Source organism: Brachycentrus maculatus, unplaced genomic scaffold (assembly GCF_059751285.1).
Source record: "Brachycentrus maculatus isolate JH-2025_06_01 unplaced genomic scaffold, ASM5975128v1 h1tg000222l, whole genome shotgun sequence".
NCBI lineage: Eukaryota > Metazoa > Arthropoda > Insecta > Trichoptera > Brachycentridae > Brachycentrus > Brachycentrus maculatus.
Window position 1 is genome coordinate 378,240 of NW_028280973.1, and position 12,705 is coordinate 390,944.

The 12,705-nt window shown below is 32.7% G+C and overlaps 1 protein-coding gene across 1 annotated transcript in view; it reads left to right on the forward strand.

The window, feature by feature from the left end:
- Nucleotides 1–11,136, forward strand: part of LOC148306844 (protein Wnt-5b-like) — a 91,256-nt gene extending 80,120 nt beyond the window's left edge. The window contains exons 7-8 of the mRNA XM_088264306.1: nucleotides 5,407–5,564; nucleotides 6,536–11,136. Coding sequence (XP_088120432.1) covers nucleotides 5,407–5,564; nucleotides 6,536–6,733 — 356 coding nt within the window. The 3' untranslated portion in view covers nucleotides 6,734–11,136. The remainder of the gene's footprint in view (nucleotides 1–5,406; nucleotides 5,565–6,535) is intronic.
- The last annotated feature ends 1,569 nt before the right edge of the window (nucleotides 11,137–12,705 follow it).

Below are 12,705 nucleotides of genomic sequence, written 5' to 3' on the forward strand. Positions count from 1 at the left end.
TATTTTTACACCCATCTTAACAACATTCTTTAATATAACATCAAATTTTATTTCTTTGAAATGGTAGCCATCAATTCTCAATCATTTTCATCTCATACCTTTAATAGAATATTGATCGTAAAAAAATATTTATCCAAATAAAATCCTCTGCTTATTAGTGACTTCACACAATTTTATGAAAAAAATAGTTAAATGCATTAGTGGCACAAAGCGCGTCTAGTTTAAGACTATTATAAGCCGGATAGATGTATTTCCAAAATTTTATTTAGCTTCCCAAATAGAATAAAATAAACTGAAGATTTAAAAAAGTATTTCTTCAGCTAGCTTATATTACATTATATTATTATTATATTATAAAAATTAGTAATAATAAAATATTTATACTTACTTTAACATCATATATATGTGTATGTATTTACATCTTCTTATAATAAACATAATACTTAACAAACATTCATTCAGACTCTTTTCATACTTCATACATTCGGGCATCTTATCATAAATTTTAAAACCCTTAAACATAATGCAATTTTGCGATTCTGTTTTTTTTAAATATGACAATTTATACTTATTTCTAGTTACATGTTTATGATTTTTTATTATTATTTGAAACTACCTTATCAATTGAAAACTACTTCATAACATCATCAGCCTGTGTCCGTCCACTGTTGAACGTAGGCCTCCCGCATGAGTCTCCATCCTCTTCGATCCTCCGCTTTCCGCATCCAGGTCACTCCCCCTATTCTTCTTATATCGTCAGTCCATCTTGTAGGGGGTCGGCCGATGCTTCGTTTGCCAGTTCTTGGGCGCCATTCCAATACTTTTCTTCCCCATCGACCGTCTCACAGTGGGGTATATTAGCGATCTGGGCGGCCAAAAGTCACTTTTAAAAACATTGTCGCAGGTGTATGAAAAATATATCAACATGAAAAAGAGTATTTTGTTGATGACATGCAATAATTGTATCCCCCCCACGCACATCTCACGTGTCTAATGGTCAGTCGCAAAGTTGTTGTTATTGTGAGTGCACGTGTTTCTCTTTCGCTGTTCGTTTAGTACGCAAACATTTCAGTGATTATTATTATTTTTTTGTATTACACGTATACAATTTAATAATGGATTATGATGAAGCAGGTAAGATAGTGTATTGTACATAGATTTAAGTTGCAATAGCTAACATATTTACTAAAAAAAAACTAATTTAAATAAGTGCCTTTAAATGGATTTTTCCTTCATTTCTTTTTTAAATAAAGAATATTTAGTTGTGCTTCCGAGTGTTATCCGGCTATAATTTTGATTGTATCAAATAGCTTAGCCCTCTTTCTTTATATAAATTGAAAATTTTTTTGCAGAATTTTGCTCTTTTGCAAGAAATCGCTCTTTTAAGATGAGTCAGCACGATAATAAAAACTGAACTACGTACAGTTTTTTATCTTTAAATTATTACATTTTTATTTTAGGACCAGTAGATGTTAGAATAATGACTAGAAAACAGTTATTTATTATCATGCAGCAACAAAATGCTAATAAAATTAATGAAAAATTAGAATGCTTGCAAAAGTACCTTTTACAATTAGATAATTTTTCTGACGAGTGTGCAATGAAAATTAAAAACGATTTTTCGCATTTCAAGTCTGAAATAAAACGAAGATAGACTAATGCACTCAGAAAGGAGGAAACTTTCTTGATAAAAAATGAAAATTGGCTTGACGGAACTCTTACAATTCCTTGGGTAATGAATCGATCAGGACGACCATCAAAGTCGTTTGGTGAATCAAGACAGAGAAGCAAAAGAAGGAAAACTGAAGATTTGCGCAAACATATTGAATTAGATGTGCTCACCCATGCTACTCGGTCAAAGTTAGGAGAAAGTGGGATGAGAGATGCTTCTTTGGTGTGGAAAGAAATTATCTGTACACCTAAGCGTGCTACCAAATATAAGAAAGCGTATTCTCGTTGCCAGCAAAAAAATACCCGGATAACGCAATTGACTCCATCACAGGCTTTATCTATTTTTGTTGAAGCCGATCTTTCGAGAAGGTAATATGAAATAGTAAGGAGTTCTCATAAAAAAACTATACCCGTGTTACAGTATCTTACAAAAAGCAAAACTCGAGTGTTACCCTGCTAAGAAAGCTTACAGAGTAACTGAAACTTGTGCCGAAGTAAACCTACAGAGTTTAATGGATCACACTACCACGCGACTATTGACACATTTAGAAGAATGTTTACAAAATTTAAATAAAAAAGAAAGAGAAACATTAGTTTAAATGTGCAAGTGGGGTTGTGATGGAGCACAACAAGCTCAATATAAACAAACGTTTTTAAATGATGCAGACTCCGATGCAAACATATTTCAGAGTTCGTTTGTGCCCCTACAACTTTTTTGTTCCTTGAATAATAAGGTTATTTGGCAAAACCCAATTCCTTCTTCACCACGTTATTGTCGTCCAATAAGAATACGATTTATAAAGGAAACAAAAAAAAATAACAAATGAAGAAATCGCTTATATTAAAAGCGGAAGAAGAACTGTGTCCGGACGAGGAACCATGGCCATCTTTCTCGGACTAATATTTTTTAAATTATTTACTACGATTTTGCATTTATTAAAAAAAAAAAAAAATTATTTTTACTGATAAGTAAAAAATATCTCCATATAATACAATGAATTAGTCAAAAGGCATATTTGGAATCGATTTAGAACGAAAAATAATATTGGCCGCCCAGATCGCCAATATACCCCACTGTGCGTCGTCTCTTCGGCAGATATGTCCTACTTCATAATTTTTTGGGAATTCTATTGTTAAAAAAATATATAAAATAAAAAAGCATATTATATATATGTCTCTTTTTTATAGGTATCCAATTGATTCTTCTTGTATTTTCTATATTATCATAGCTACTTAAAAAAAAAAATACTATTCTTATGGCTAAATTATAAAACGTATTTTTATATAGTTCATTAAGATTGCAATATTTTTTATAGACCAAAATATGTAGTATGCAATATCACCAATATCTTCACGTCATTTCAACGTTTAAAAAATATGTACCTACCTACAATAAACTAACCAGCTTCCGTAGTTCATCTTGCGGTTAGTACATTTGGCTACCGTGCTGGAGGTTCTGGGTTCAATTATTTATAAGACGACATTTTAGGTGTCGAAAACAAAAAAAAAAAACAAAAAAATCGACGCCCCTTTTGTTTCATTGAAAATGTGTCGCAACAGAACCCCTAAAAATATGGCAACCAAACTTATGTGGATAATTTTTATCGATATGTCGGGATCGTGATCGAGTGCTTCCAGCATCTCGGTGTTGTGGGGCTGTAAAGAACCAGAATTTTAAATGTCAAACTAATTAATGCTCATTGCGAAGTGATTGTGTGGAAATTAAACCCGTGACTTGCACTAAGATGCAGATGCATCGCATCGTGAACTAATACGATATAACACAAGTATGGAGTAATTATTACCTTATGTAATATCGACAAGATAATCAATACTTATAATCCCGTAAGTTTGTAAGCTATTCTCTGTTGCGTGTTAACTATAATGTTTTCAGGGAGTATGTATTAATTTTTATCGGGAGATATAAAAATAAAACATTTGTAGTTTCCATCAAATATTTTTACTCGTTTATATAATATTCCTAAATATTCTCAAACTTCACCTACGAGTATTGAGCTTTTGAAAATAAAAACTAAATTTATTTTAATGATAAGAAATACGTACCTACTTTTAAAATTTATTTATTTTTTATTTATTACCCTTATCCGCACCTAATGGTGCACAGGGCACTGCATCAAATTGACGCAGTGTTATCTTGATCATTACTTACATGAAGGCAAGGTGATCACTCTTGCGCTTCAGGAACCAGTCCAGGGTAATTTTAAATAAATATTACAGTGTTAAATCACTAATATTTATCTTCACCTCCCCCCCCCGGGAATCGAACCCGGGACCTCCAGCACGGTAACTAAACACGCTGATCATTACACCACGGAGGCGGACAAATGGTGTAAGATATCCAGAATTATTAATAGAAATAATATTGCGACGAAAGTGTCGCGTTGTCTCATTAGTCAGCTGTTATTGCTCTTTGTATGCATCTTCCTACTGACGAAGAGTCGTGGGTGCAACGCGTCCCGAAGCATCCATAAAGTCAGCTTCCAGCTCTCGAGTTCGTGTCACAAAGTAGGATGAGCATTTCTTATTGATTTCCCTCCTGAGGTCACCCGGAATGGACATAAACTTCGTGGCTTGTCCGCTTAGCCTTTGTCGAAACGGAAATGGACGACTGATAAAGCTACATTAATATAATAGAAAGGTTTTTTCTTAAGTGTCAATGAAATTACACGGCCTTTTGTCGACGCGATGAATGGAATATGAAAGCAGCGCGTGGCGGTGATCAGGTGATAGGTACTACCAAAACCTTTTATACATTTACAGCATTTTGAGTGTGTCCAAATACTAGTTCACAAATCTGGATTATCTCCAATTATAGGAGTTATTTTTCATATATACATTTTGACATCTCAACATAGATGAAGAAGAATATGGAAGAACAAGAAGAGTCTGGGTATTTACGGGGCTTACGACCGCCATAGGCTGGTTTAAGTGATCACTTTACACACGTGTAAAATTCACCAATTCTACCCCCATAATTATGGGTGTCAATTGACAACCACACTACTCAAATTCTTGGAACTTCTTTATATATGGTTCCATAATCCAGATTTGTGAACAAGTATTTGGACACACTCAAAATTATGTAAATAATTAACTGGTCAAATTATAGCCTAAAATCATTATTTTATTAAATGAAAGGGATGTTTTTTAGCATTTTTCATGTATGATTATAATCCAGGATTCGGACCTCACATACAAGTTAAATAGTTTCTGCTCAATAATAAGCTGCTTTCATCTCACCAATAGATGTCTCTAGTGAAATTCTAGTGATTCAAGCAGTGTTTCGAAATTGAACCATATATATAGGACTTCCAAGAATTTGAGTAGTATGGTTGTCAATCATGGGTGGAATTGGTGAATGTTACACGTGTGTAAAGTGATCACTTAAACCAGCCTATGACGGTCGCAACCCCTTTAAATGCCCAGACTTCCAAATTCTTCTTCATCTATGTTCAGATGTCAAAGAAACAAAATGAAAAATAACTCCTATAACTGGAGATAATCCAGATTTGTGAACTAGTATTTGGACACACTCAAAATGTTGATATAAAACACTTTTTCATGAACTCATTTTGCAATGAGCAGTAATCAAACCCGCACACCAATTTCACAGTCGAGGGTCGATCTAACTGCGTCAAGTCGCCTATCTTGAATTCTACATAGGTATCAATAGATATACCATACATAGTTTTATCAACTTTTTCATGTTTCTAGGTGACTTCATCAAGGACAAGTATGACGGAGCAACGGAGGTGAAAGTGAGCAAGAGAGGACGCTTGCAGCTGAAGGATCCCCGCTTCTCCCTGCCGACTGCCCAGGACTTGGTGTACTTGGAAGACTCACCCAACTACTGCATCAGGAACGAAAATAACGTAAGTATTACATGGAACGTCTACCCGGGGACCTGAATTAAACCCACTTCAAAATAGTAATAGATTATTCTTAAATAAAGCATATTTGAAGCAATAACTTTGTGATTTTCCATTTGTATGATTAAAATATAACTTTATTTTAAAATCACTAAAAATTTTATATTATAACATAATTATAATGTCTACTGGTTTCAAAGCTAACCGCTTCTTTTTCAAGACTGAGAAGAATAAGAAGCGGTTAGCTTCGAAACTTGTAGACATTATAATTAATTTATAATAAAATATTTATAGTGACAAAGTTATATTTCAATTATAATAAAGTTTATTGTTAAATTTGAATATCTCTGAATGAAGGATCATAAGAAGGAAGAGATATTCAAATTTAACAATAATTTTTTTTATAATTGAAATATAACTTTGTCACTATAATTCAAAAGAAGGAAGAGATAATAAGCGTGAATAATCACACTTAGTAATGCATAGGACATTGTGTTGATTGTGGTGTAAATGAAAAAAAAAAATGAAAAGAAATGGCTCTGGTCAGTCACCACCCTTATACTACAAAGGTGAAAATTTCAGTATTGACGTTTGTAGTGTAGTAGTTAGCTCGTTTGGCTACCGTGCATTAAGTACCGGGTTCGATTGCCAGGGTACAAAAATAAAACTATAATAAAAGTTCAAACTACATATGTATTTTACTTTGTAATAAATGACTCATCGAGTTGACACCTACAAGTTGATGTGGCTTTAGGTGTTTCCCATGGGTATGTATTATACCCACTTGCTCAAAGTGAAAAAAAGGTTATTGTATTTAAAATAAAATCATAATTGATTTAACATTAATATTATAATTGATATTTGAAAGACTTTACTGAATAAAAATAACAATTAATATGTATATAAATTTGAAAACTACGTTACATTTCTGTTGAAGGTTATTGATAATATGAAATAAATGTTTGTCTATCCAGGGTTCCTTCGGCACAACTGGCAGAGCTTGTAATCGCACATCTCTGGGAATGGACGGATGCGACCTCATGTGCTGCGGACGAGGGTACAATACTCTGAAGACAACCATCAAGGAACGTTGTCACTGCAAGTTCCACTGGTGTTGTTACGTTGAATGCAAAACTTGCGTTCGCACCGTGGATATACACACGTGCAAGTGAAATTGATTCACACACCTCTCCTCTGGCTATAGTCATCGTAATAAGCTCGACAACCCTTTCCCTTAGGTTGCCAGGCATTGCAAACTAGTTCGGCCATCTAAAGTTAGGTCTTCCAATGGTTCTCTAGAATATAGCTGAGTAATAAGTACTGCGTGCAAGATGCAAGTATCCCACTCCCAATTACCGTGGGATTCTTGCATCTCGGAAGAAACTGTAGAGCTCGTATTGGGTTGGATATCATTCTGCTGTAATACAACTAGCTTTACAACAGATCAAATTTGACCATCTTGATTATTTTCTAAAACATCCCATCCTAAAACTAAAGAAAGTCTTTGCGATGAAAGCTTTGCAATATAATAATTTGATTTCTCTGTTTTAAGGATTTCATATATCGCTCACTCCTTTCAAGATCCTCATAAATAGAAAATCGTCAATTTTCAGTTGTACATGTTTTCGGAATGCCCAGAAAATGTACTATATCCCAGCAAAAGAGGCATATTTAAACTTAATATTTACCCGCTCCAGGGCAGAAAATGTTGTTTTTGCATTTTGAAGAAAAGGTATTGTTTACTTATTTTTTTAAAAAAGCTAAATATTTTTCAAATGGAGAAAAAACCTTCAGGTTTTACCTAAAAAGATCTGTTGCAAAGTAAAAAGTTCAATAAGTGTCTTGATATTTATTTTAAATACATTGTATTATATTTTTAAACTTTAAAAACGTTCTCCTGAAAAATCAAGTTTTTTGATTTATAACGTTCTTGAAAGGAGTGAGCGATATGTAATACCTAATTCAATAAGTGTGAAAGTAAAATTTAATGACATAGAGCTAAGTTCAATATTAATACTGTACAAGATTTGTAATTTATTATTATATTTAAAATGTTTATGTAAATATTTGTTTTTGATTTGATTTGATTTGTGTATTTTAGTGATAATTAAAGTAAGTAATTGAAATGATATCCAGGAATAAGAAAAAGCAAATGAAATCAATATTACGAATAATCCTGAATTTTTAATTGTTTTAAATTTAATTTTAGTATAAGGTATAACAGTTTTCGAGGTACGGGATTTTTTAAATTTTATTTTAATTTTTCTCCAAACCTGTAATGAAAATCTATCTCCCAGTAAAACTTCAACACACTAAGCGTGTAAACCATTTAAACATACATTTTCCTTCTTAAAAGAAGAAAAAATGTAAGTTCAAAACTTTACATTGTAATGTTAGTTTTCAATGACTTATTAGATAAAATTAAGTACCACAAAGAACAATAAATTTCTTAAACCATGAATCTTAAATTTCAGAAAAAATGAAAAGAAAGACTTGATTAAAGTATTATTATTATTTAACAATAGGATATGAAATTTGTTATATAACTCATAGAAATAAGTGTAAACCATTATAGAAAGTAGGCTAATTTTAAGATTTAATTGATGAGGCTCTCTTTACCCATTAGGGTAAAACCAAATTATTTTATCTGTTTAAATTAAATGTTTAAACGCCCTTTTTTGTCGATAATTTTGTATGTGCTTTTGCTGTGTAACTGAGCTATAAAATGAAAAAAATTAAGTATTTAAGGCTTTAAAATTCAAATACACAATTTCGAAATTTTGTCCGCCTTCGTAGTGTAATGGTTAGCACGCTCGGCTACCATTCTGGAGGTCCCGGGTTCGATTCCCACGGGGGGTAAAATAAATATAAGTGATTTTTTCACTGTCATATTTATTCAATATTACCCTGGACTGGTACCTGAAGCGGAGGGCTGATCACCTTTCCTTCATGTGTAAACGATCAAGATAACACTGCGTTTATATGACGCAGTGCCCTATGCACCATTGAGGTGCGGATGAGGGTTTTGTAATTATTATATATATCGAAATTTAATTCTAAATCAAACTTTGAATTGAACTGAAACGCATACTCTGTGCCAAACTAGTTCAATCCAGAAAAAGGAAAAAAAATCATGTTGAAAATGACATCACTTTCAAATGTGCAATTTTATTCTAATCTCTTATCAGCACCCAATAGAATAGCGCATAGGATAGTGGATCATATTGGTGCAGTATTTATGTTGATCATTAACAATCTTAAGGCCCAATATGTAAAAAATCGCAACTTAATTTTCTCTAAACCCAGGTAACATTTCACGTTATTGATTTTTTTCTTCTTAAAAAAACGTTTTTCGTAATTAAATGAAATGTATTAACATTTTTAGCTTCATAACATACTTAGTCATGTTAAAATAAGTAACTTTGCCCATATGTCTAGCTAAATGAAATTCTTTTAAATCTATTCTAAGAACATCTGTTGTTATAGCAATCCAAATTGTCTAGTGACAAACACAGCATTTTTTACAAAAAACATATCTTTTAAATTTAACTAATACAAATCGCAACAGTTTAAATATATTTATATATATTATATAAATATACATTCTAAATAATATAAAATAAATAAAATAATAATCATGGTGTTAGTTGAGGGTTACATGAGTATGGCTCTGAGACACCTATTGACTTTTTATCAATGTATGTAAACAATATAAAAAAAGAAGCAGTTAAAAAAATGGTGAATAGAAAAATGCTTCCATAATTAAGTGTACACATAGCTTTAAACATAAGATTAGATATTATTGAATCAGTATTACATAAAGTTAGGATTAGTATTAAAGTATTTGTAGCTACATATGTAAACTTAAGGTTCTAATAACTGAAACATTGATAGACAAATTAGGATGTTGGTCAGTAGAACTTGGCACTAATTACTATTAAAACATGTATATTACAATAGGCTTACCATATGTTTTAGTTTAACAATGATTTCTTCACTTTGATGGTCGCCATCATTCCTACTTTGCAATAGACCAATTCTAAAAACAGGCTCAGTGACTGATTTTTAGTACAATGAAATTCCTTTAAACGCATCCACGACTTGTAATCCCAATAAAATAAAATAATGTGTGCTGGAACCGACAACACTTGTGATATGTGTCTATTTCTAATAATTTATCAATGAAATTGGCCATCGATACATATTTTCAGGAAGACAGCTTTTTGTTCTGCATAATTTATAATCTTAAGTTTCATAACAAGTCCTCACATGCAGCTAAATGATTATTTTGATTGTGGTGGTTTACCATTGGTTGCTCCAGTTGTCACTCGACCACAGCTAGACCTCGGTTTCATTGAAGTTTGTTATCTGTCAAAACAGAAGGCTATGGCGCACGTAATGAAAAATATATTTAAAACCTATGAATAGTTTTGATAATAGAATCCTTTATTTACTACTATTTATTTTAGCACACAAGCTGGTACGAATATGTGTATGCGACCAATCATAACTTCTTTTATCCTTTCCATACCTATTATTGCTTTTCTGTGTAGCGGTCTGCCTCCACAGTGTAATGGCTACCGCGTGGAGGCCCCAGATTCGATTACCAAGAGGGGTCAAAATAAATATTAGTGATTTTTCACTCTTATATTATCCTGATGCCTGACGCTCAGGATCGATCACCTCGCCTTCATGTAGTGCCAAGATAACACTGCGTCACCAAGATCCACTGCTCCTTGCACCATTGTGCGGATAAGGGTAAGAAAATATAGCAGTAATATTGTATTGTCCGCCTCCGTAGTGTAATGGTCAGCACGTTCGGCTACCGTTCTGGAGGACCCGGGTTCGATTCCCAGGGGGGGGTAAGAATAAATATGAGTGATTTTTTCACTATAATATTTATTCAATATTACCCTGGACTGGTATTTGAAGCGGAGGGCTGATCACCTTTCCTTCATGTGTAAACGATCAAGATAACACTGCGTTTATATGACGCAGTGCCCTATGCACCATTGGGGTGCGGATAAGGGTTTTATTATCTATTATTAATATTGTACATTTCCGTCATCTCATAGTATATTCCACATCTAAATCTAAGAATCTGTGAGATAGGATCAATCCCCTCGTCTGTAGATAAGTAACAATCAAATTAACACTATATTGAATTGATGCTGTGCCCTATGCACTATGAATCGATGAAGATCAATAAACTTTTTAGATTCCGGACTAAAAATATTATTTCATTATCTCAGTACGTCCAACATGAACAGCCACCACACAAAATATGAAAAATACAGTCGAATCAAAACAGGATGCGTTTAAAATAATTTGGTTTTATTAAAAATTAATCCTTAGTCTATTTTAAGAATTTGACCACAACAGGTAAATCTGCAAATTCTCAGTTCCTTTGTAAAAATAATTCATTTTCTTTTCCTTTGTAAATTGTCCGAAGTACGAAATACCGAAAACAATGTTTGATTTAGATGTTATCAGAATTGCATTTTAAGCCCGTGTATAAATATTTTATACTTTCATATTTATAATTATTGTGATTAATAAAATTATTTATAAAGTGTATGAGTTTTTTATTTGATTTAAACTGCGTCTATACTGACACTTTTTAAAGCTTATTTAATGGGAGTACTTTTCACTTTTTCTTGTTTGTCATGTCAGTTTCTTGATTTGACATTGAATAAGTGAGAGATTGACAAAATCCTAGTACAGGGGTTCCCAAAGTCTGAAACTCTATCAATATCCGAAACCACAAATATTCTAGGGTACCTACAATGCAACAATTTCTTTTTTGAGAGCTAGCATCTCTCTACCCGACCACTGTTATTGTAGGTACCTATTTCTTTCGACTTTAATATATGTATCTACATATAAAGTCACTATGTCTATTCCAAATAGCTTACTAAAGTAGGGCGCCGTGACAAAATACTAAACTTGTAAGTGCGCCACGGGCTGCAAAAGATAGGGAACCCCTGTCCTAGTATGTAAGTGTAATATTGTAATTACGAAATAATCTCAGATGCGCAAGGTTAACACATCTAATTACTTACATGTCAAACAATCCTGTCAAATGGAATATATGTATGCGTATAAATATATTCATTTCATCGTACTGTATTTTAATACACTAAGGGCCATATATCGAGATATCTTTTTATACCAAAGGAAAATAAAGGAAAAGCTGTACCTGCGGAAAGGTGAAAGCTATTTACTTCACAAGGATCTCACCAGATGGCAGCCCAAGATATGAAAGTTAGTGCAGCAACACATTTCCAATAATCCAAGCAATATGGACGTTCAACAACGGGCAGAATGGTGAATGTAACACAAGTGATCACTTCAGCCAGCCGATGACGGGTCGTAAGCCCAAGTTTCCACATTGTCCCTGTTGAGACATCTATAATATCGTGGGTATACTGACAAAAAACATTAACTCTAAAATATCTGTTTGAATAATCGCCGTTGTTTAAAGCATTTCATCTGTCTAAAATACTTGCAATTATTAGAATTTTCTTTTAAAACCGCATATATATGACATTTCAAACTACTTAGTGTATATTGCCAGTTTACAGAACGTTAAAAACTTTATAATATGCATCATTAAGTCAAAATTGCTTCCTTTCAAGTTAAAGTTTTTTGCCAGTACACCCACAATATATCCTCAAGTAATATGCCTTTGTGGCGGAGATTTCAATAAAACACCAGAAGTGATACAAAAATATATTTTTATTTTATTTAACATCATGTACAAAACAAAATATAACAAAACAAAAAATAATCAGTAGTTAAAATACTATATTTTATACCGAAAACATTATGGTAAAAATAATGGAAAATTGTAGAAATTGGTACCTCAAACAAAACTTAATATCTATCCTGAAATTTGAACATTATTTTTCAACCTGGGCCTCGCTATGAGGTATAAGTGTGGTCGCAATGTAAAATGCAACATACAAAATCATTCTTTGTTACGTTACTCAGAACATAGTCAGAGTAAGGAGGTCCCGAGGTGTTTCATTTACTTTTAATGGGATCACGACACTAAAGAAGTTGATAAAAGCTGCACCAGAATAAAAAAGGAAGTAAAATAATCAAATATAAGCGGTAGGACCTAATTCTAAAAATATGTATG